At 41.6% G+C, this 24,136-nt stretch overlaps 1 protein-coding gene across 3 annotated transcripts in view; it reads right to left on the bottom strand.

The window, feature by feature from the left end:
- ASTN1 (astrotactin 1) overlaps nt 1-24,136 on the bottom strand; it is a 335,413-nt gene that overhangs the window by 101,896 nt on the left and 209,381 nt on the right. For all 3 annotated transcript variants that reach the window (XR_002478082.2, XM_021668017.2, XM_021668016.2), the window contains exons 9-10: nt 7,152-7,226; nt 463-600 (exon numbers count right to left, since the gene is read on the bottom strand). Coding sequence is in view for 2 of the 3 variants with exons in the window: in XM_021668017.2 (XP_021523692.1) it covers nt 463-600; nt 7,152-7,226 (213 nt within the window). In the remaining variant the exon portion in view is untranslated. The remainder of the gene's footprint in view (nt 1-462; nt 601-7,151; nt 7,227-24,136) is intronic.

A 24,136-nucleotide genomic window follows, 5' to 3' on the forward strand; every position in this document is an offset into this window, starting at 1 on the left:
CAAGTGGGGTTACATGCCATGCTCCTATCTAGTCAACTGAATTATATCTCACTCTCTCTTATAAAAACTGAAGATCAACTATACTCCAAGCCTTGAACTAGCAAATTATGGGCATTCTCTGTATCTGGGAAATGAGTCATGTCTGTAACGCCTGGTCAAAGAAAGAGGCCTAAACTTGGACAAGTAAATTAACATTTTATTGCCTGTCAGTCCTTAGGGTATGTGAGAAGTGCTTACAAACTCTAACTTTATGTCTTCTTCCAGTGAATGAGCCTTGGGATGTGCAATACTGACCCAGATAAAAAGCAGATCCTCACACAACATAGGGGGAGTTTGCAGGCCGCCTGCCAATTTTTCCTTTTAGCTTGTCGTGACTCCTTCCCCAGCACCTAGAACCTTCAGGTCGTTTCTCATTCTGCTTCCCAAGCCAATTTCAGGCCTCAGCCCTGAAGCCAGACTCACCTGACCTCCACAGCATCCTCCATCACGGTCATGTCTGTCTTGCACTTTGCTGATGGATTGATGGCCAGTTCGGCTGGTGGAATCACAAAGCTCTTGCTGAGGGGCAACCACATGCCCTCCCCAAGGGTGTAGGTGAATCTGCAGGGACATCCGGCGCCAGGTGGTCATGACTGGGGCATAACCACCCACCACTGGGGGATCTGGCATTCCATCACCATCTGCTTTCTTCAAACCCCTTGCAGTTCTTTTCAGAAAGATTGCTGTTTTATGGGTACAATGACTAAGTCCTAAGAAGGCAGAGAGGCCAACCCTTGCTCACATGGCCAGGCAGCTGGAGGACTGATTATGGTGCCCGCTCACTAGCTGTTAGAAGTAGTTTTTAATCAAGTCATAAAAAGCAAGTTCCAGCTTTCTTCAGATTTGAAGCTGGGTTTCCCCTGTCTTGAGTCAGATATAATTGGAAGCATTTCAATTGAAGAGAGATGCCAGCCTCCCACCATCCCCATCCCACGGCTGCACACCCACAGTGGCAGCAATGGCATCTCTCTGTGCCTGGAGGAACCCTAACAAAGAAAAGAAAGAAAGAAAGCACCCCTCTACGGTTTCTGTGTGATGGGAACAGAAATGACTAAAGCCAAGAGCCTCCAGGGAGGAGAGAAGAGCAGATGAACAAATGAACAAAACAGGCCCGGATTTATTCTCTGCACTCCTACCCAAATGCTTGGCTTCTCTAACCCTTGGGATACAGGGAAGACTTTTTTTTTATTCTTGCAACAAGGGCTAAAAGGAATAAAAGAATAAATTGGCATTTCAAGGGAGAGCTTTTAAAAAATGAGAGATTATTTGTTTATTTATTCATTCATTTCATTTCAAAGGCATTCAAATGCTCTGTGTTCATAGTCAAAAATAGTCTGCAGGATGAAAGCCAGTGTGGGTGGGATATGAGGAGGCTGTGGCAGTCTGGCATCCCCTCCCCACTTAATGTGGAGAGAGGAACAATGGAAGGATGCTTACAATTAAACAGAAGCTGGCTCCATTAGCACGCTGCTCACATAGCCCCATTTCAGAATCCTGCTCCTTTCTCTTCCCTAACCCATACACAACCCTCTCCCCTCCCCAGGTTGTCTGAAATTCTAGGAAACCAGATTGATGACTTGAGACCTTTTATTTAAAAAGATGTAACCCTCTTCAGTAAGCTGGCCACACAGCAGACTCATTGACGAGGGCTCATGAGTTAGAGGGCAGCCAAGCCACAGGATTTCTGCCCACACCCTAAAAGAGAGTCCTGGGCTCTACAGTAGGTGGAGGGGTGTGGCACATGTGGCAGCTTAATGCAGGGGACTTCCAGGGGACAGGCAGAGCCACTGGTAGGAGGGAAGTGGCCAGGATTTGGGGGATTTTGCTCCCATTTCTACCCTGACTCTTGATCCCCTACTTCTCTGACCTGTTGGAGAAGCTCTGCCTTAAGGAGCATTGAACTGGCAGATACTTCTGGCTCTGAAAGAGGCTCTCAATTCTCCCCACTCACAGGAGTATGAGGCAGTAGGTTTGTGCAGAGAGGTGCCTGTACTAGGGGAGGAAAGCCTGTTACTTAGGGGACATTAGAAGACTATCACTTTATTCTTCTGTGAAGCAGTTAGCAAAATTGGAAGCATGACAGCCCCTTCACTCACACATACACACACACACACATTCACACACTCACATGCTTCACATGCTTCATCTGGTAAGACTAAGGAGCCCATTCAGGGCTGATTGCCTCAAGGTACCTGGAATCTGGGACTTAAGGATAAATGTAGGTTGAAGAAAACAACCTCCAAGAATTTGCATAATTTCACTTTGAATTTCATAATGGACATCCTTGAGATAGAAACATTATAACAGGCAGGCTGGAGTGGGGGCACCACACCATTATATTGTTTTGGAGAGAATATCTACAAGTTTGAATGGTACCAAGGAGAAGGCAGTTTATTGGATGTAAAAATACATTTTTGTTTTCTATTTTGATTTCAAAATTACAATTTTTGCATTGATGCAGAACAACAAATCTGTGACCTGTGGTTTATAATTTATGTAACTGATTTTCGGAAGCTGTTGGCAGTTCTGGTACATTTCTGATGGTTAATTTTTCTTTTGAAAGAGGAGGCTCCATGCCCATCCATCTGACAGTTTTGTCTTCCTTCTCTGAATACACTAACACTCCTAAGAGAAAAGCAAATCACATCTTCCCCAACTTAAACTGTTTATGGCACCCTGTACCTACAGGATAAATTCCCAACCTCCAAAGAGGTCACCCCCAGTAGCTTCTAATTTCTTCAGCTTCTTTTTTCAGCAAACCCTGGGTCACCCTCTGCTCTTACAATGAGACCTGACTATAGCTCCTAAAGTAGTCCTGATTTTCTCACATATTTGCTTTTGCTCCTAATAATCCTTCTTTCTGGATTTTCTTCCCTCTCTTTGTTTGACTTCTAATCATTTGCAGACTGAGGTAAGATCCTATGCCAGAAAGCCCACCAGGGCCTTCGCCCTCTACCCTCAGGCTGAACAAGGGGCTGAGTCTGTGCACCTGACCCAGAGCCCCTTGCTGTTCCTGAAATGATGACTTGTGTCTGTCTTTTCACGTGTCCATCACGACTTACAAGAACGTGCTGTCTTGGATGGCAGAGGACAGTTCTTTGTCATCTTTGTATCCCTCACACAATTTCTGCCCCAAAGAGGTCACTCAATAAATATTTATTGACTGGTCAATAAGGGTATTTCATTAGGTTCTTTAATTTGTACAAGTTTCTGGGGAACACAGTCTCAATGTTCAAATTTAAAGGTGGAGGCAGAGGTGAAGATTATCCTCCATGTACAGCAGGCTATAGGTTAACCTCTGGGTTTAAATGGATGTAAAGGTTAAGGTGGAAATGAGACAAAACCTTTGCTGAGAACTGTAAAGGGGTAGCTGCTCTGTAGCGCGGCATCATTTATCCTTCTAACATTCCTCTGAGGCTGGTCATCTGGCCCCATTTTACCAATGTATCAACTAATTTTTAAGGCTAGTCACCTCTCCAAGGTCACCCTCTATAAATGGGAAAATTGGGATTGGTCTGATTCTCAGGTATGGATCCCAGCAGCTTTCTAGCCCATGCTGGCTCAGGCCTATGGAATTCTAAAGTTTCCTTTCATCAGCAGAATCTACTGAGTAACTCCAAAAACCAAATATAGAACAAACTGTCAGAGAAAAGCTGTGTCCTAAAATTTCATCTGTCCCTCATTCATACAGATTTGGCAGGACAACTTCAAAAAGCTACCCAAGAGAAGCTGGGTGAGCATCTAGAGAATGCTTTCCCAACTCGGGCCTTCTCTGGAGACAGCTGGTGGTGACCAGTGCAGTTGATGGCTCAGCTGTGTGCTGAGTCCTGCACACAGTCCTGTGTTCAACTAGAGCTAGAAGAAATTCCTGTCCAGAGGCAAACACTCACCAGAGAGTGCTGCATAGAACAGGGCTGTGCTTTCACCGTGGCTTGCCATTAAATGGAATGTGAGGAAACGGATCAATTGCTCTTGACCTGGCATCTCCACGCTTCCTTAGAGCAGGCTATTCCAGGATGAGGAATTATTCCAAGGGATGCAGGCACTCACTTTGAAGGAAGGTCTCTGTGGGATCAGTTTGGTCAGTACCAATCCCTTTCCCCACAGTCTAATGGAAAGGAGTGATCCTAACCACAGTGGAAAGGACTTCTTGGGCACTGGAATGGGTTTGGTGGAAAGATTCAGTTGGTAGGTTCAGAGTCCTCTTGGATCCTCTGAGTCTAGCTTGGGCCCTTCCCAAGTTATTTGGGATTGCAGATTACCAAGGTTAAGTGGAACATCAAGGTCTTTTCTTACTCTAGGTTGAAGTTTTTAGGAAATATCTGAAATGATTATCTACATATATCTATTGAAGTTCTGCTGTGTTCAAAATTGCATGTTAGTTGTTAAATATCTGAAGTGATATAAGATGCCACCACTTCTCTCAAGAAGAACATCATTTCATCAGGGAAAAAATAGGCAATTGAAAAATAAATATTAAATAAAATAACTGACGAATACATAGTATAATCAGTAAATAATAGGCATTTGCAGGGGTAAAGCCATTGTGGATTGGTACAGTGGATTGGAGGCATTTTAGAGCAATGTTCTTTAATCCTGGCTTCAGGTTAGAATCACCACAGTGCTTTTAAAAAACACTGATGCCCTCGCCACACCTTCCAGAACTTATGAATTAATTGGTTTGCTCTGGGTATGACTGGCAGTCATTTCTAAAGCACACTGGGGACTCTCATAGAGGGCCAGGGTTGGAGACTGCTTTCTGGATGAGACTATAAATGCTTGAAGTCAGAGACTAAGAGACTATCTTGGTCATATTTGTTTGGTTATATCTGCAGCCTCTGTAACAGTGCCTTGCATTAGTAGGTATTCAACAGATGCTGAGTTTGGTGGAGACTTGATCTGGACCATAAAACTGGTAGTATTTATATTACAAGGGAAACGTGCATTCTTGCTAGAGGAAAGGGTACGAGCAAGTGTGCAGAGTGGGAGATATTCAATTTATTGCAGATATTGGATCAGTCAGAAAACAGATCCGACTAAGAACAAAAGCTTCTCTAGAAGAGCAGCTCATTTAAAGGAAGGTGTATGTTGGCATTCAATAGTAAAAATATTTAAATGGCAGAATTTAAACTCTACTTCAGAATCCAGAGAGACGTTCAGGAGCTTGGAATTCAACAGGACACTAAATCACGAGGGAGCATAGTGCAAATAAGTAGCCAATTACAGTTACTGACCAGGTCATAGAATTTTTTAGAGTGGTCATTGGTAGGTTGTTTACTCAGATGCCAGAGTGGTTTTGATTAAAATTCCTGGTACCTAAAATAAACAGATTGTGACCCATGGCTTTCATTTGAGAGGCTAGTTATTTCCATGTTAAGAACAAAAATTCTGAATCACTTGATTAACTCACTGGCTCCTGAGATAGCTGACCTCATGGGTCAAACCACACAACTGATCCCCTCTATAGGGCCTGGATATCACATCCAGTTGGCAGCCAGCAACTTTGAAAAAAAAAAAAAAAAAACATAAATAGTGCTTGTGGGGACAGAAACAGTTTTCATGCAGGTTTTGTTTGACTAGCAATTTTATTAAGGCCCTTGTTTTTCAAAGTGTTAGTTTCTGACTTTTAGGGAATGGGGAAGTTATCCACATCAATCAGCCAGATTCCACTAGGTTCCTCATCTGCCTTATCTTTATCACCCTTTGAAGTCCTAGAAGACCAGCAGTAGGAAAAAGAAAGAAAAAATCAGCTGAATGATAAATCCTTGTTGGAAAGTTTTAATACCCATGTCACAGTCCAAGGAATGGAGCTGACATCTCTTGCAGCACAAATCCTCAAAAGCAGCCTGTAGCCAACGCCATCAGCATGACCTAGCCTTCCCTGGGACAGACACTCAGGAGAGAAAAGGACAAAAGAAAGCCCTCTGAGGAAGTGGTTCTGTGAATCTGCACTCTAGCTGGGAACGTGCCTTAGGAGAACATGGCTGTGGCTAAGCTGAGTCCACCCTGAGCTACAGGAAGAGCAGTAGAAGCTTTGCAGAAGGGTAAGCTCTAAGAGGCAATGGAGGAGCAAAAATTGACACCTAGGCCAGGAATGGCTGACAGAGATGGACTGGGAAGGGGCTTGGAAAGGTGGCAGTGAATAAGTAAGACTCAGCAAACGGTATGGGTGCAAGTCTTCCATTTGCCCTGCACTGCTCACCATTTCTGCAGAAAAGGCATGCAGTAGCTGAATTCATCCTTTTCCATCAGCCGCCTGTGCAGGACTATTTACCTCCTCTACTAGAGGACTTACTCAAGGAGGACATGTATTCACGTCCATACTGTCAAGCCAAGCACTTAGAAGGAGCTCAGCAAATGTATGTTAAGTGAATGATAGACTTACAAAATGAATGGATGATAAGATCTTATTTTGGAAATAAACTGTTCCAGCTAAGGTCTAGTATGAATTAAACTTTATAAAAATCTAATCATTCCTGGCTGGCACTCAAATTATTCCTCTGCTGTGGGCCTTTCTAATACATGCTATTCCCAGGTATGTAGGTAGAAATTTGGGAGGGACTAGAAACATCCAATTTGATCAGGAAAGTAGTAGGTAAAAGAAAATAATAATGAGGCAGAGTTTAGAAAAGGGGAAGGCAGGGGCGGGAGAGATTCATTTTGAACAACTTAAGATTCTATGAGGAAGGTGCAAATTAGATGCAAAATGGAGAGGCAGAAACTGACATTAATTGCCTACTCTGTGCCAGTTTCTGTGCCAGGGACTTTCCCTGCATTATCTCATTTATCCCTCATAATAACCTAGCCAGGCATGAAATATAGCCCCATTTAACACATGCAGAGACTGGAGGCTTCAAGAGGTTAGGTAAATGAGTGAGGTTCACAGAACTGGCCAAGAGGGAAGCCAGGGCCCAAACAGAATCTGCCTGACCTCCAAGTCCTCTATGTCGCCCCTGGGCATGACTAGGGGTAAGCACTTTTGTTAGTAGGTGGCGGTAACAGCTAAAGGTGTTTCCCTTTTTATACTTTACCATTAGGAAAGTAAGTCCGGGGGGAAGTGGAACACAGGGTTTGCACACATACATAAGCCAAGTCCCTAGACGATCACTTACCTGAATATTTTATCAGAAGGCTGCTCTCCCAAAACCAGGTCAAAGCCTCGCTGAAATATTGTGTAAGGCCATGGCCTAAAAGAAGAAACATCACTCAATTAGATTCAACTCAACAAATACTCACCGAACACCTACTTTGTGCCAGGCACCGTGCTAGGTTGTAGAGACCCAGCCATCCAGGGCATGAGCCCCTGCCCTTAAGAAATTCACTAATATGAGCTCACACATGAACTTGAAACCTGGGACCAGACAAAGAACACAATCAAGGTGAAAACCACTGTACTACTAGAAAAATGGCATTTAAAAGCCATGACAACTGGAACTATATACATATAGAGTAAAATTATATGAAGACAGACCTCACATATTCATAATTCATGGTCCTTTGGATGTAGGTTTACAGAAATCTAGCTTGGCCTCCCTTAAAAAGACCAGCATGAAAGGCCAGGCGCGGTGGCTGACGCCTGTAATCCCAGCATTTTGGGAGGCTGAGGAGGGTGGGTCATAAGGTCAGGAGTTCGAGACCAGCCTGGCCAACATGTTGAAACCCCATCTCTACCAAAAATACAAAAACTAGCCAGGCATGGTGGTGGGCGCCTGTAGTCTCAGCTCCTCAGGAGGCTGAGACAGGAGAACTTGGGAAGCGGAGGTTGCAGTGAGCCAAGATCGTGCCACTGCACTCCAGCCTGATGACAAAGTGAGACTCTATCAAAGAAGAAGGAGGAGGAGGAGGAGGAGGAGGAGGAAGAAGGAGAGCAGCATGATTTCTTGGGAATCAGACAGTTCTGGGTTTAAGCACCATTCTGACATTGAACCAACTGTCTGACTATTGACAGATAATTTGCTTGCCCATCGTAATTTCCTATAGGGTTAATAAATGATAGCTACCTAACAGACCATTGTGAAGATTAAGCAAACCTCTTAGGCCAAGACTGCGGCTCATACGGTATACTCAACATGTTTTCTTTCCATATTCAAAATGACAAGAGGATTCTGGATCTCTGATAGAATTACAGACATCTTCAAACATTTTAATGTCACTCATTCAAACCGAAACAATTGAAATCATGTTTGCAAGTATTTCTTAACTGTAATTCTAGTGAACATCTACGTATTGTCATATGTATTAGAAAGTAACAAGACTATTTATTTTAAATAGTGTATATCTTTTCACTAACCAAGACCTCTAAGCCCATTATTTAAAGCAAGACTTAGCAAAGCCCAGATCTGTGTTAAATGCTGAACTATTGCACACACTAGGTGGATTTACCCCTTACACTTGTGGAACTTACAGTCTCATAGCTAACCCAATTATTGACGATTTTACTGTAGACATTCCTTTTTTTTCAAGGATTACAAAAAGCCAGGAGAATAAATTACAATTATTATTTGGGGCTAATTCTAATACTAGGAGTTAATCCAGTGGTTTTCAATGCAGAGGGTATCACCCCATAGAGGGCATTTTGATAATGAATGGCAGTTGTTCTTGATGATACAATGACTGAAGGTCACTATTGCCCTTTAGAAGGTAGGGCTAGGATGGCTAGAATAGTGCACTGCTCAGGACAGTTCTGCAGAACAAAAATTTCCCCATATCCTACAAGCTTTTGAATGTCATGCATGACATTTATTTAGGTTTTGAAAACCTGCTTCTAATGATTTGAGCACAGATGCTAACTCCATTGACATACAAGCACAAAGTACAGTTTCAATACATAGCGAATTTTTTAGATCCTTAACTACTTTATAATTTGAGAGAAGGTTACATGTTGTATAATCACTTTGAATCACCAATACAGCACAAGTGCATCAGTCTATATTGCTCTCACACATATCATAATACAGTATAACATATTATATTACATACTACATTATGGTGAATCTACATTAGGTACAAATGTCTGCCAAATTTATTATTTATTCTATTGTAATGGAGTATCAAATAGTTATTATAATTAGCATATGAAGATATAATTATTAAATTTTAACATAGTTATATCATTATCAATTATATCTCCCTTTAATATTGACACTATATTTGTTAAGATTTTTTATATACAGATTTTATTATTCATAAATTTTATTTACACAATAAAAGGGGTTAAAAAATATGTTATAGGCAGCAAACCACATTGCCATGTATATACCTATGCAACAATCTTGCATGTTCTTCACATGTACCCCCAAAACTAAAATGCAATAAAATATATTTTTTAAAAATTTGTTACAAAATATTGATAGTGTTGAAAATCACCAACTTAACCCAACAAGCTAGCAAATTAATTACCCAGGGTCTTTATTTGTTGCAAGGGAAAGCCATTGGAACTACATAAGGAAGTGGCTTGGATGAACGTGTTCATTATTTAAGCTATTTATAAATGCATTATTCCTGGGATTCAATGTGGAAATACTTACAGGCAAGAACTGGCTCCATAAAGTATCCAAACACTGTACTGTGAATAACTCTTGCATCAAATAACCTCCCCCCGCCAGGTATCTTTTATGTTTGTTCTATTCATTGTAGGTGAACTCACACAGTAGAGTTTGAATTTGATTCTTTTTTGCTGAACAAAAATGGTGGTCTATGGGCAGCTAAAAATATCTGTTAATTCAAGAAAAAGTCTAGAAATCATGAGAAACAAAAAATATTCCATGTAATCCCAGACACCTAGAAAAGGCAATAAAAAAGGGAAGAGGGCCATGCAATTTTATTTACCTCTATTTTGGGTAGGATCACATTTTATTTACTGTCAGTTTAACATTTTAAATAATATACATTTTGCCTTCCAGTCATTTCTAGTACTCGAAACTGATACAATGTGTAATTATAGTTAATTGTTGGCATAGTTCCTAGGTTGTTTGAAAATATATTTTCAGGAGCCAAATCTTAGGACTGGCATTGAATACGATGTGAACAATTAGCTATGCAGCATGACACAAATAAACCTGTATTCAAGCCAAACTTAAGGAAGCAATGAGTTTGGATATATTTATTAAGCATACATCCACTGTTGCTGGATAAGTTAGGTCAAGGAGACCTCCTGTTCAAGGGGCTTGAATATTAAGAACATCAACTCAAATTGGAAGGATGAAGGGGAGTGCAGTGTAGACCCTACCCTGATTATATTTAGAGGCAGCAGGGTACAGAGGTTTTAGGACATGGATTCTGGAGTTACCCTATTTCCAATTCCAGCTTAGTCACCAATTGCTCTGTGACTTTGGGCAAGTTCCTTAATCATTCTGTAACCCCATGTCTGCATCTGTAAAATGAGGCTGATGGTAATAACTGTATCTATTTGACAAAGTTGTTATGAGGAGGAACTAGCTAATGTAATTAACATACCCAGAACAGTGTGTGGCATTTAGTGAGTGCCATACATAGAATCACTGACTGCTTAAGTAAGTTAAATTTATCAAATACACGCATCATATATAAATACTATAATAAAGAGTGGTTCCCAAATTTCAATAGAGGAGGAAGTGTTTTGCCCTACGGTGCAAATGCAGTGCCAACACCAGGCTTTAACTCAAACTGTAGATGTCTTCATATAGGCTAGAGAGGAGGCAATGTGAGTGTGGAAAGGCTAAAGCCCCAACACTCCACCTCCCACCTCCCACCTCCCACCCAGTGGTCACTTCACTGGGCAACTCACTCTACAGTACCGATTTTAAACGCAAAGCGGGGAAGAGCGTATTGTGAAATGGCAAGAGAAGTCAGCGAGCAGCAAATTGCACTAGCAAAGGAATAAACGGGAATTTACTTAATTTCTTCCCTCTAGTCCGGAATGATCTGCCAGAGAGATGAGAAATCTTACTTGATTTATTTAGCAAATATTTGTGGAGGCCTGTTGTGTGTGAACTGTGATATTAGGCAACAGGAATTGGAATAAAGAGATTCTTGCCCTCAAAGTAATCTACAGTCTTTGTGAAGAAACACATACAGACTCAGACAAACCACTGAGAATGTTAAAAGGGAAGAGGAAGGGGTTTTTAGGAAAAAAGCTAAGTGGTAGTGGTTGGTGGTAGAGTCGCCATCCTGGGTACAGGGAAGGCTGGTGTTGGCAGTGCATGGAATGACAGCGGAGGGTGTGGCAGAGAAACTCGGTGCACACAAGTAGAAAGCCACAGATGGCCATACAAGAAAAGGCAGGGGCAAAGTAATGAGGAGCTGGACATAAAAGCACCCATAACGATTTGAAACAGACTTACTTGAGACCCACTGAAAGAAGAAAGGCCTCTGTATTTGAGCTCTTTGAGTGCAAGAGAAAGTAAGAAAACCCAACAGGCGTCACTAAAAAAAAAGCGTATCATGAAGTCTTGTATCCAGGTTTAAATGGATGTTGCCTCTGAGATGCCTGCAAGCAGGGTCGACGGGCCCTTCTAGGTGTCCCTCGCCTCCCTTTGCTCTGTTTCTCAGACTATGGGATTCATTCCAAACAGCTAAGACACATGGTGGAGATGGCCTCCAGCAGTATGGGCCACAGAGGAAACACACTGTCTCCTCATTAGGAAAAAAAATAACCTGTGGAAGAACTGCCTGACATACTTCCAGTCAGACGAGCAACCTGGCCCAATCTCTCAGCCAGGTAAGCAGAGGCTTCTAAGGAGGTAGCAACTCGGCTGGGCGCGGAGGCTCACGTCTGTAATCCCAGTACTTTGAGAGGCTGAGGTGGGCTGATCATGAGGTCAAGAGATGGAGACCATCCTGGCCAACATGATGAAAATACAAAAATTAGCTGGGCTTGGTAGTGCATGCCTGTAGTCGCAGCTACATGGGAGGCTGAGGTAGGAGAATCTCTTGAACTCAGGAGGCAGAGGTTGCAGTGACCCGAGATCACCTCACCTCCAGCCTGGCAACAGAGTGAGACTCTGTCTTAAAAAAAAAAAAAAAAGATAGCAACTCCTGTATGGTTATCTGGGCTAGAACTGGGAAGGAGTGTGAATGGCAAGCCTCAGCTTCAATCTGCTTGTAGTGGTAAGAGAATTGCCTCCATTAGGAGTGAGCAGCATTATTGAGCAGACTGTGCCAATATTCCTTTGTGGAAAGGGCACTAGGAGCCCACGAATGGTGTCAGGTCAGATGTGGGGCAGGAGGTTGAACCTCGCCATTGGAAGGAACCTTCAGTCTCTTGTATCCACTTGGACATGTGGTCTCTAATATTCTCTCAATGCACTGCAAACCGCTCACATCTTCTTAGTCAGAATAGAGCATTTTTGTTTGTTTGTTTGTTAAGCTCTTCATTCTAGCAAATAAAGACCCTGAAGATTGTCGTCTCATGTGGGCAGCTGCAGTTGGCTCCCATTCAGGTACATCACAGGAAGCATCACAGACTCATGCCCATGCAGGAATATGTAGCCTGTGCCACAGAGAAGCCCGTTTAACGGATGCACAGCAGCCAGCAGGCACACATGCAAACGCGTATGCAGAGAACTAGTAGTAATCCTTTATTTGCCTTTTCTTTCCTCCTCCTGTCTCACACAATACCCACAGTCTATTCAGAGTCTTCTCTAAGCACTGGCAATTTCCAAGCTTTCTGGTTTCTCTCCCAATTCTCTCTCCTCCTCACTCAGGACACATCCACTGTTGCAGGGATTTTTCCCTTAGTCTAGGTGACGTGCTGGGCCAGAGGCTGGCTGTGGCCTTGACTTGACCTGATGCTTGGCCTTTACGCTGATAGCTTGAGCATTTTTTCACTCTGTAACCTAGTGAGTGAGTAAAGACCCTGCATGACCAGCCTGACTGGATGTTCCCTTCATATGGGCTTTCTCAGTGCAGCAATGGGCTATTCTTGCTTTAACAAGGGTCCTTTAAATATCACTTTTTGATCAAGTGCTAGTCCCAGCTTTCCACCTAACTGTGGCATTTGGAAACAGAGCTCAGAATCTGTTGGCCAGCATGTCTGATGATAGGCCTCCTTGTATAAGATTTGCCATCCAGGGAGAGGGAATAGGAATAGAGAGATAGGTAGGCAGATGATTGATTCATTGATAGAAAGATAGATAGATAGAAGAGAGCAAGCAAGAAAGAAGGAAAAGTAGAGAGATAAGCAGAGTGAGAGAGAATATATGTATATATGTGTATATATCAAAGAGAATACACACACACACACCCCATACCTGCATTCATATATACACATGTATCTGAGCAGATTCATATACACACCCCATACCTGCATTCATATATGCACAAATACATGTGTATATATGAATGCAGGTATGGGGTGTGTACGTGTGTGTGTGTGTGTGTGTGTGTGTGTGTGTATTCTCTTTGATACGGTCCAGCACAGATGGGATGTTTCATACAAGCAATGATGAATAGGGCATTTCATTATGGGCTTTTAGAAACGATAAGCTTTTTCTGGACTTACATATTCTACCTGTCATAAAAGGAACATTTTACAAATGGAACTATTTGTCTGCAGTTAAATGAAAGCACATCTTTTCAAGCCTGCCTCTGGCCCACATCCCACTGAGTTTCTAGTAGAAGCATGGTTTCCAAAGTTTCTGCCCAGCTATTCAAAACACTTTGGGGTCCCAGTATGGGATATATCTGTATGTAATGTGACAGCATTTAAGCAAATATTCCTTTTTAAACTAGGTAAATAAATCTGCAAGAAGGGTGCAGTGAAACAAAGAGAGAATAGAGGTTCATTTAAAAGTGCTTCTGGAGAAAGGCAGTTTGCAATATACAGGAAAAGGGGTGAAGAGAAGAACCGTGAAAATGAATTTTTCCACCATACAGTTGACTGAACCATCACATGCCTCAATTTATCCTAATGACAAGATGGGGAGATTATTACATGCCACTGTCTTCACAATCATTGCTAGTTCTGGGACAAATAAGAACTTGCAATGACCGATCCCTAGATTATCTCATAAACCTGTGGCTTTATCAAAAGTTAGTAAGAATAATAATGAATAATGATGCCTAGAGTTTACATAGGATGCTGTAGGTCCTGAAGGCCTTTGCAGATGTTGGTTCTCTATCTGGAACACCACCCCTGACATATCCACTGTCCCCTGACTGCTACTTACTTGGACAACTTATAGTATTCTTAAAGTCTAACTTAAAAATGACTTTCTAAAATAGGCCTTCCCTGGCGCTCCTAGACTAGGTTATATTTCCTTGTTATATCCTCTCGTGGTACCCTGCACTTTCCTTTATATATATTTAGTTACTACTTTCTACTCATCAGATATAAAGGACCTTGTCATCATGACAACTACACCCACAGTGTGCAGAGTAGTACCATTACATAGCAGGTGCTCAAGAAAGAGCTCTACTATATTGCAAATGAGGTTGAGGGTTAGAGCTGAATTTAAGCCCTGGATGAGGCAATCGTTGAATTATATGACCTCAGATACGTTCCTTGATTTCCCTAACCTCAGTAAAATCATGCATTTCTTAAGGATGAGGATACATTCTGAGAAATGCATCATTAAGTGATTTTTGTCATTGTGTGATTATAGCGCATTTACGCAAACCTAGATAGTATAGCCTACTTGACACCTGGGCTATTTAGTATAACCTATTGCTCCTAGGCTGTGAACTTGTACAATATGTTACTATACTGAATACTGGAGGCAACTGTAATACAATAGTAAATATTTATGCATCTAAACGTAGAAAAGGTACAGTAAAAATATAGCATTACAATTTCACGGGACCACTGTTGTACCTGCGGTCCATTGTTGACCAAAATGTCATTATGTGGTGCATGACTATATTTTCATTTGTAAAATGTGGATACAATGGTGCCTTGAGTTATTACATGTTGATCACCCAGCAGTATTCAGAGCCCACTTGAGGTTAGCCATCAGGGATGTTAAATGAGACCAATCAGTGTGTGGCCAGCTGCAGTCATTTATTCAAACACAGGGTTGTTGCGTTTAACCAATGTTGAAGTGTTTCAATAAAATAAAATGGCAATACAATAGTACCTACAGTTGCTAAATGAACTACTATTTTTAAAAATTTTTTAATTATTTTAGAGACAGGATCTCACTCTGTCACCCATGCTGAAATGCACTGGCACAATCACAGTTCACTGTGGCCTCTTATTCCTAGACTCAAGCAGTCCTCCTGCCCGTGCCTCCCAAAGTTCTGGGATTACAGCTGAGAGCCACCATGGTTGGCCTCAAACTCATGGTATCGTTCACCATACAAATCATGCAAAGAAAAGCTAAATATTGATGCAATTATACTATTTAATGTGTGGTAGTAGGTAAACAAACTCATTTAGAAATTTTTATACAGAAAAGTAACACACTTGTCAGTAATTAGCAGAGTAGTTAGTGTAGGCGCAGGAGCCAGACTGAGTAGGTTTAAAACCTAGCTGTACCACTCACCATCTCTGTGACTTGGATAAGTTCATTAACCCATGCCATGAGACTATCCTATTCACTTCCCTCCCTACTACAGCCGTACATATACTGCTCTGCCCCCATCTTCCCTCCTCGTTTCAGACCCTGGATCACTGTCCTCTCCCAACACTTCTCCATAATTGTTGGTAACTTCAGTATTCACTAAGATCAAGTCACTCAGCTCTTTGACCTTTCTCCTCTAATAATCCCGTCTCTGTCCTCCTTTTCTCTCCGTCATATCCTAGATTACCAATATCTGCAACCCCTCCTTGGTCTCAATTTCAAGAATCCCAATATCTAAGCATCATCTCCTACTTTCCCAACTTACTGTTTCTAATAATACCATGACAATTTTCTACCTGCTGGATGCCTAGAATTTATTTATTCTACCACTGTTTTCCTGACCTTCAACCACCTCGTGTACATTCTTCCTTCTTTATTCAGATTAAATTATGTCATCCATTATTGTAATCCTCCCTTTCGTGTAACCTCAACTCCCACGCTCCTCCATCACTTCATCATTCTTGTCTGAAACACTCCAACGCTGGTTAAACTCAATGACCCTGTGGCTCCATTTCTGCGTTTGCACAGATGAATGCAGTTGGCCGCCACCCTGATTAGTCTCATTTAAAATCCCTGACTGCTAACCTCAAGTGATCAAACTACATATTCCTTGTTCATTCACTCTCCCTTTCTCTAGATCACCTTTTCATACCTTCTTTCTCCTCAAACCTCTGACACCTTTTCCCCTATCTTCTCCTCAGCAAATGATGTGCTTCCTCAATAACTGAGAAAACAGAGGTAATCAAGATGCAAAGCTTTCACCACCACATCTACCCACCTGCCTGCCCATGCCTATTACTCGGGCCTCCTTCCAGTAATCAGGCATGAGCAGTCTCTGTTTCTGACTAGAGTGCTGCCATCCCAGCTCACCCCTGGCATTTCATAGGCAATGGGATATAAGAAGGGCCCTCGATGGAAGTTACCAGGGCAAACTCCCCTTTGCTCCTATGACCTTAGGCACATAAAAGAACCACAGATCCTCAACTTCTTCACATGTAAAATGGGAATCATGAGGTATAGTATACACCACAAAAACATTATATTGTTGAATAGTGTGTATAAATAAATTTCAAATTCTTGATAATCTTTGGTTATTAATTTTTAATCATTATTGTGGGTAACTTTCATTCTATATTTTATGCATATGTGCACATGTGTGCTTTATATAAATTAATTTCATTTAAAGATAGAGCATTGAAAAACTGACACAAGCCCTACCTTCTGTGGCTCAAATTTCTCATCTATAAATCAGGGATAATAATATCTACCTCATCAACTGCATAGGGTTGAATTTTTTTTAATATGTGCAAATAACTTTCAATAACTTTGGAATGCATTCAATGTTTAATAAATATTAACTTATGCACACATTAATAGGAATTTTGATTCTAAATGCTGAAAAGAAACTTTATAGACATATCAAATGGTTTTGAAAATGGTAGTAGTGAACACAGTGTTGTACGTTTTCTTCTAGATTTTGAAACTCAGGGATACAACCTTGACCCAAAACATGGCAATAAACACAAACACACATATACACACATGCATGTACATAAATGTAGAGTTCACACTTGACATTTTGGTCATCAGACTCTGCCTTTTAGTCAACAAAGAGCAAGTCAGAGAATAAGAAAAGTGAGGGGGACTGCCATTGGCCCCAGTTACGCAGGAGGCATTCATACCTTGACTCCCAGCATCTGACTTAGAGGGAAAAGGGCTAGATGCTCCTTTGATTTAAGGGTCATCAAAGAAGGCAGAGGCAGAGTTCATCTGTCCTCAAATGGGGATGTTTAGCCAAGAAAACCGTATTTTTCCTGTATATTTTGGGATCAAGAATTATATAAGGCGAAGGGAAGAAATCTTTTTTTTTTTTTTTGAACACCCGCATGGACTAATCCATAGCAGGAGAGACAAAAGCCTTTCTATAAATCCTTTTTCCTTTTTTTTTTTTTTTTTTTGAGAAAGAAAGAAAGAGAAAGAAAAAGGGGGAGAGAGAACAGGACTCTTGCTCTATTGCTCGGGCTGGAATGCAATCTAAAAATATGTATTAAAAACCTCCTTCATGCCGACAATTGTGCTCAACAATGGAGACAGGAAGGAACAAGGGAAGAAAACAACAAACAAACAGCCAACCAACATTTCATTCAAGTCTGTGAAATGCTATGCAAATGCTGAAGAGCAACCCACCTCCAATATTCCAATTATGTGGTCACTTTCAAAATAGGTGTAATGTGACACTGAGAAAAATGCATGTTCTGTGGACTTGGGGTGGAGAATTCTACAAATATTCACCAAGTCCACTTATTCCAGGTCTAAGTTCAAATTATAGATGTCCCTATTAATTTTCTATGTCGTTGATCCATCGAATATTAACAATGTGGTGTCAAAATCTTCCGCTATTATTGTGCGGGAGTCCAGGTCTCTTTATAAGTCATTAAGAACTTGTCTTATGTATCTGGGTGCTCCTGTATCGGGTGCATATATATTTATAGTCATTAACTCCTGTTGTTGCATTGATCCTTTTACCATTATGTAATGTCCTTCTTTGTTTCTTTAATCTTTGTTACTATTAAAGTCTATTTTGTGAGAGACGAAAGTTACAAATCCTGTTTTTTTCTTTTTTTTGCTCTCCATTTAATTGGTGAATCTTCCTCCATCCCTTTGTTTTGAGTCTTTATTTGTCATTGCTTGTGAAATAGATCTGGATACAGCATACCGATGGGTTTTGACTTTTTATTCAATTTATCTGTCTCTGTCTTTGATTGGGGCATTTAATCCATTTAAATTTAGAATTAATATTAATATTTGTGAGTTCAATATTGTCATTTAATGCTAGCTGGCTATTTTGCCCATTAGTTGATGTAGATTCTTCATTATAGAGATACTCTTTATGTTTTGGTAAGTTTTTGGGATGACTGATACTGGCTGTTCCTTTGTTTGTAGTGCTTCTTTCAGAAGCTCTTGTAAAGCAGGCCTGGTGGTGATGAAATCGCTGAGTGCTTGCTTGTTGGCGAAAAATTTTCTTTTTCCTTTGCTTATAAATCTTAGTTTAGGCCGGGCGCGGTGGCTCAAGCCTATAATCCCAGCACTTTGGGAGGCCGAGGCGGGTGGATCACTAGGTCAAGAGATCAAGACCATCCTGGTCAACATGGTGAAACCCCGTCTCTACTAATACAAAAAATTAGCTGGGCATGGTGGCGCGTGCCTGTAATCCCAGCTACTCAGGAGGCTGAGGCAGGAGAATTGCCTGAACCCGGGAGGCGGAGGTTGCGGTGAGCCGAGATCGCGCCATTGCACTCCAGCCTGGGTAACGAGCGAAACTCCATCTCAAAAAAATAAATAAATAAATAAATAAATAAATAAATCTTAGTTTAGCGGGATATGAGATTCTGGGTTGAAAATTCTTTTCTTTGAGGATATTGAATATTGACCCCCACTCCCTTCTAGTTTGTAGGGTTTCTGGTGAGAGATCTGCTGTGAGTCTGATAGGCTTCCCTTTATGGGTAACATGACCTTTCTCTCTAGCTGCCCTTAGAATTTTCTCCTTTATTTCAACCCTAGTGAATCTAGCAATAATGTGTCTTGGAGTTGCTCTACTTGAGAAATATCTTTTAGGTGTTCTCTGGATTAGCTGGAGTTGAGTATTGTCCTGCCTTACTAGATTAGGAAAGTTTTCCTGAATAATATCCTGAAGAATATTTTCCAACTTGGATTCATTCTCTTCATGACATTCAGGTATACCTAGCAATCGTAAATTAGGTCTTTTCACATAGTCCCATATTTCTTGGAGAGTTTGCTCATTCCTTTTTACTCTTTCTTCTCTAACCTTGTCTTCTCGTTTCATTTCATTAAGTTGGTCTTCGAACTCTGATATCCTTTCTTCTGCTTGATCAATTCGACTGTTAAAACCTGTGCATACTTCACGAAGTTCTCGTATTGTATTCTTCAGTTCCATTAATTCACTTATATTCCTCTCTAAATTGTCTAGGTTTTCAAGGTTCTTAGTTTCTTTACATTGGGCTAGAACATGTTCTTTTAAGTCACTAAAGTTCCTTATTATCCACTTTCTGAAGCCTAAGTCTGTTAATGGAATGTACTCATTCTCCATCAGGTCTTGTTCTCTTGTTGATGAGGAACTGTGATCACCTGTAGAAGGAGAGGCATTCTGATCTTGGGTATTCTCAGCCTTTTTATGCTGGTTTCTTCCCTTCATTGTGAGTTCATCCACCTGTTGTCTTTGTAATTGCCTACTTTCAAATTAGGTCTCTGAGTGAACGTCCAACTTGTTGATTCCCAGCGCCGAAATCTGAGCAACCCACTGCGCCGGCCAAAACAGTGGCATCAAGATTCGTGGTGCTTTTCTGCCTGGGAATCTCCGGTCTGGCTTCCCTCCTGAGTCCCTTCTTCAATCAGGTAAATGGGCGACTCTGCCTTCCCGGAGCTCCAAACATCAATCAGTCCCATTTACTCTGCACCAAGAACCGCCGCGCAGGGGCATGGGCAAAACCACGACACCGGGCACAAGAGTTGCCGTGGCGACCTGTGGGGCTCCTCCGCTGGGAATCTTCCGGTCCGTGGGTAACAAAAATTCATCTGAAAGTGTGGCGTCCTTTCATTCTGTGTGCTTTCTCTGGGAGCTACAATCCCAAGCTGCTAGTGATCAGCCATCTTGGATCTCTCGGGAAGAAATCTTGAGTGGGTCAGAAAAAGCTGGTAATAGCAGCTGCCACTTATTGTGCATTTGCACGCACCCGGCAGGTAGTATGCTCAGCACTGTCCATGTGTCATTTCACAGCCACCCAGAGAACTCTACAGTTGTGTCATTATCCCCAAGTGGCAAAGGTGAGCAAGAGTTCAGCAAGGCCATGTCAAGGTCATACTGCTAGTAAGGGGCAGAGGGGAGGACTGTCATGGAGCACATAGCCAGGGATTTCTCCCACACCTTGCTCTGCTCTTCTCCCCATCATGGGCATAAAGCTGTTGGAGAAAATGTACTAAGGCAGCATTGAGTCTACACACAGGGCTGTTGGCTGGGCATCAGCTTAGCTTGTCCACCTCTGGCCTCCGGGTACAAAGTGGCAGGTGGAGCAGAAGTTATCTGTAGTGCACAGAAAGGATTACCTGCCCCCTCGCCTGTGTTTTCATGCGGCAATACTAGCACACACCATGTTGTATTAGAGTCACTTATCTGTCTTCCTCTATAAACATTCTCTCATTGGAATAACTACGGAATCTCCTTTATCGTGGCATCTTTCATAAGCAGAATTGTTCCCAAACTTTCTTATATCAGATTCACCCAACATATGGGTAAATAACTTTCTCATTTTGATTGCTCAAATGTTGATTGCTCTCATTTTGCCAATCTAGGGTTGGGTCAAGCATCAGTATTTTTAAAATGTTAGGTGGATGACTCTAAAGCACACAATAGGTTGGGAATTGCTGACCTAACATGTACACATTCACACCTTAGCTGATCTTTATGGATGAGTTTGGCATTCTTTATAATAATTGCCATAGAAACAGAAATTGTAATCCAGCCTGAGAATTCACTGGAACCCATTTTTTAAATTTCTGAGTAATGAGAGGTGAAGCATATTGAGTTCCTTCCTCTTCCCTTTATTGATGAATTAAGATATCCCAAATCTCATTACAATTATATGAGATGTACATTCATTTTTTAAAAACTGTCAGTCATTTTTATTTCTAAGGATCAACAGTTCCATTAAAACAATATTATGCAGCATTGAGATTTTCCCACATTCAGAAATGCATCTACAGGCACAGATGCCCCCACCTATGTACACATACACACATGTGGTCATGCACATGTGACACACACACACACTCACAAACACACACAAGTCACAGCTCCAGCATTTTCTTTGTGGGTTGGGAGTCAGACAGCTGGTGAGACTCAAGACTGCTCCCTTCCTCCTCTCTCACCCTGCAAGCAGCTGCTACAGACTCTGAAAGCAGTCAGGCAGAAAGAGCATGCTGAGAGCAGGGTCCCTCGCTGACCAACACTGAGCCTGCAGTCTCTCACACAAATCACCCCAGGAAAGTCTCACCACAGCTCGGGTTTTGTGGGTGAGATCTGAAGTCAGATAATCTCCATTCAAGGTCAGGTTCTGGATTCAAAACCCTTGTTAACTTCATGCAACGGATACAGCTAAAGATATTTTACCTTTCCAAGCTTCAGTTTCCTCTTCTTTAAAATGGTGATAATAGTAACTACTGTTACTTCCAGGACCGTAAGGAGATTAACTGAATGAATAAATATTCTTTCAGTACAGTGACTGTAATATAGTTGTCACTCTTGACATGTAAGTTTCCTCCCTCCACTTCTCTCTGGTTCTGCATCTAAAGGCTCAGTTGACTTTTACCCTGGGGTAATGCAGCCAGGGTCTCAAGTTCAGTGGTCCTGAAAGCTTGTTAGTCTAATTTACTCCTGTCCATTGGCACAGCCTGCCATGTGACCCTCGACGCCCATCTTTGCTCACAAATGAACAGGACAAGAGCTTGACAGTGGATCTGTGTAAATACATCCCTGTACAAGAAAACCAGTTTAACATCTATTCACGACTGAATGTTACGTCCCTGTGCCAAGTAGGGTGCAGACCTAGGGCCTCATTCTCCACCACAGACACTCACATTAAATTCCAGTGACAAGGTAGGTGACTGAACAGTACTAACACAAGAGGCAGTGGATAATAAGGGACAGGATGTACAACAGAAAACACAGCTTCCTACACTTCTGTAATTTTATGCCAGGAAAAATTGACAGTATAAATAAACCAGGGAAGAATACAATATCCATCAAGGAACTATATTTAGTATAGAACTTCCACCCTTTTCCCAGAGTCCTTTTCCAGGTACGAATCTGCTTAAATCCAACATATATTTAGCAAGTTTCACTATTGATTCAATCACTTATTCATTTCTTTATCTATTTACTTAAAAAGTATTAACCAGTTGCCATGTAAAAAAAAATTGGCTAAACACTGTCAAGGGACATAGAAATGATTAATACACATTTTCTGCATCAGGAATGTCATTAGTGTACTGATTAATTCCTCAAGTGTTTATCACACACCTCTGATCAGACAGACGCTACGTGGAACACCAGGCTACACAGATAAAAGGCTGGGTCCTTGTCCTGGATCAGGAGCCAATGAAACAAGAATGCCAAGTAAACAAACTATGACCTTTATTTTGTCAATTTTGATGATTGAACAAGTAAAAGCCATAACTTTCTGTGCATTTACTACTAGTCAATGAACCAAGTACTTTACATTTCTTTCACTGAATTCTCCTAAGAACCTCTGAGGCACAGCTGTTATATTAGTCTTATTTAACAGGTGGGGAAAGTGAGGCCTAGAGATATTAAATAACATAAGCCAAAGTCTCGTAGCTAACACAGCAGAGCCAGGGCTCAAGCCCAGAGCACTCAGACACCAGAGCCCAGGCCAAGACCTCTGTGAGTTATCAGCACCTGCTGCTGCAGGAGAACTAAGAGAGTCACGGGGCTGCACTGGCTGAAGGCTAATGACTTGGGGTCACATCCTCTCTGCCAGGCAGGGTGGAAGGCATTTCAAGCGAAATGGGAGTGAGGGGGTTCAGAGGAAGAAGAAATCACATCCTGTTCAAGGGTCAGGAAAAGGCTCAGTCAGGAATTGCTATTTTAGATAAGCTTTAAGCTTTGAAGGATGCACTGAGTCTAGGCATTACAGATGCAGAAGGAAGGGAGGCTTGCTGCAAAAATAATGGCGTGAACAAAGGCACGAGGGTGGGTGGATGTGAGGGACATCAGAAACAACTAAGGGTCCAGCTCATCTGAAATGTAGGATGCACAGAGATAGGAAAAATAAATTAAAGCCATAACATGATGGTACCTGAAAGCAAATCCATACTTGGGTAGCCAATGGGGAGCCACTGATGGGTTTTGAATACAGGAGAACAGCATCAGAATTTTGCTTCTGTGAAAGCAGGATAAACGGGAAAGAGAAACCCAGAGCGAGAGGAACCAGGAGAGAAACCTTTTGCAATCAAGGTAAAATGAGTAATTAGGATCTGAATTTGGTGGATTTGAAAAAGAAGGACAATTCTTAAGAAGAATTTCTTGGAAGATATTTTAAGCAGTGGTTGAGGAAGAGAAAATAGTGTGAGATGGCCTCAGAGTTTTGAGCTAGAAGGACCAGAAGAATGATTTTGCCATGAATAGAAACAAGTAGTTCTAGAGGATGATTTTATGTGTGTAGGGGTAAGGGGAAGGTCTAGTGGGGCAAGAAATATTCGAATTGAAAAGGCTGAGTGTTATCTGTGAACATCTGGCAAGATATGCAGCAGGTAGCTAGCTACGCAGAGCTGACATTTAAAAGAGAGGCAAGTGCAGGGATAAGACTGGGAGTCAACATAAAGGACACAGAAACAGAAGACAGTAAAAACAAGTGCAGTGACTGATCACTGAGCATTCCCATTGTATAGATAAGCTCACTGAGGCACAGAGAGGCTTAAATCATACCTAAGAGAAATGAGGAAATATTCACTCATTCGTTCAG

The sequence above is a fragment of the Aotus nancymaae genome, unplaced genomic scaffold (assembly GCF_030222135.1).
Source record: "Aotus nancymaae isolate 86718 unplaced genomic scaffold, 86718_ANA_hifiasm-v0.15.2.pri h1tg000108l, whole genome shotgun sequence".
Lineage (NCBI taxonomy): Eukaryota > Metazoa > Chordata > Mammalia > Primates > Aotidae > Aotus > Aotus nancymaae.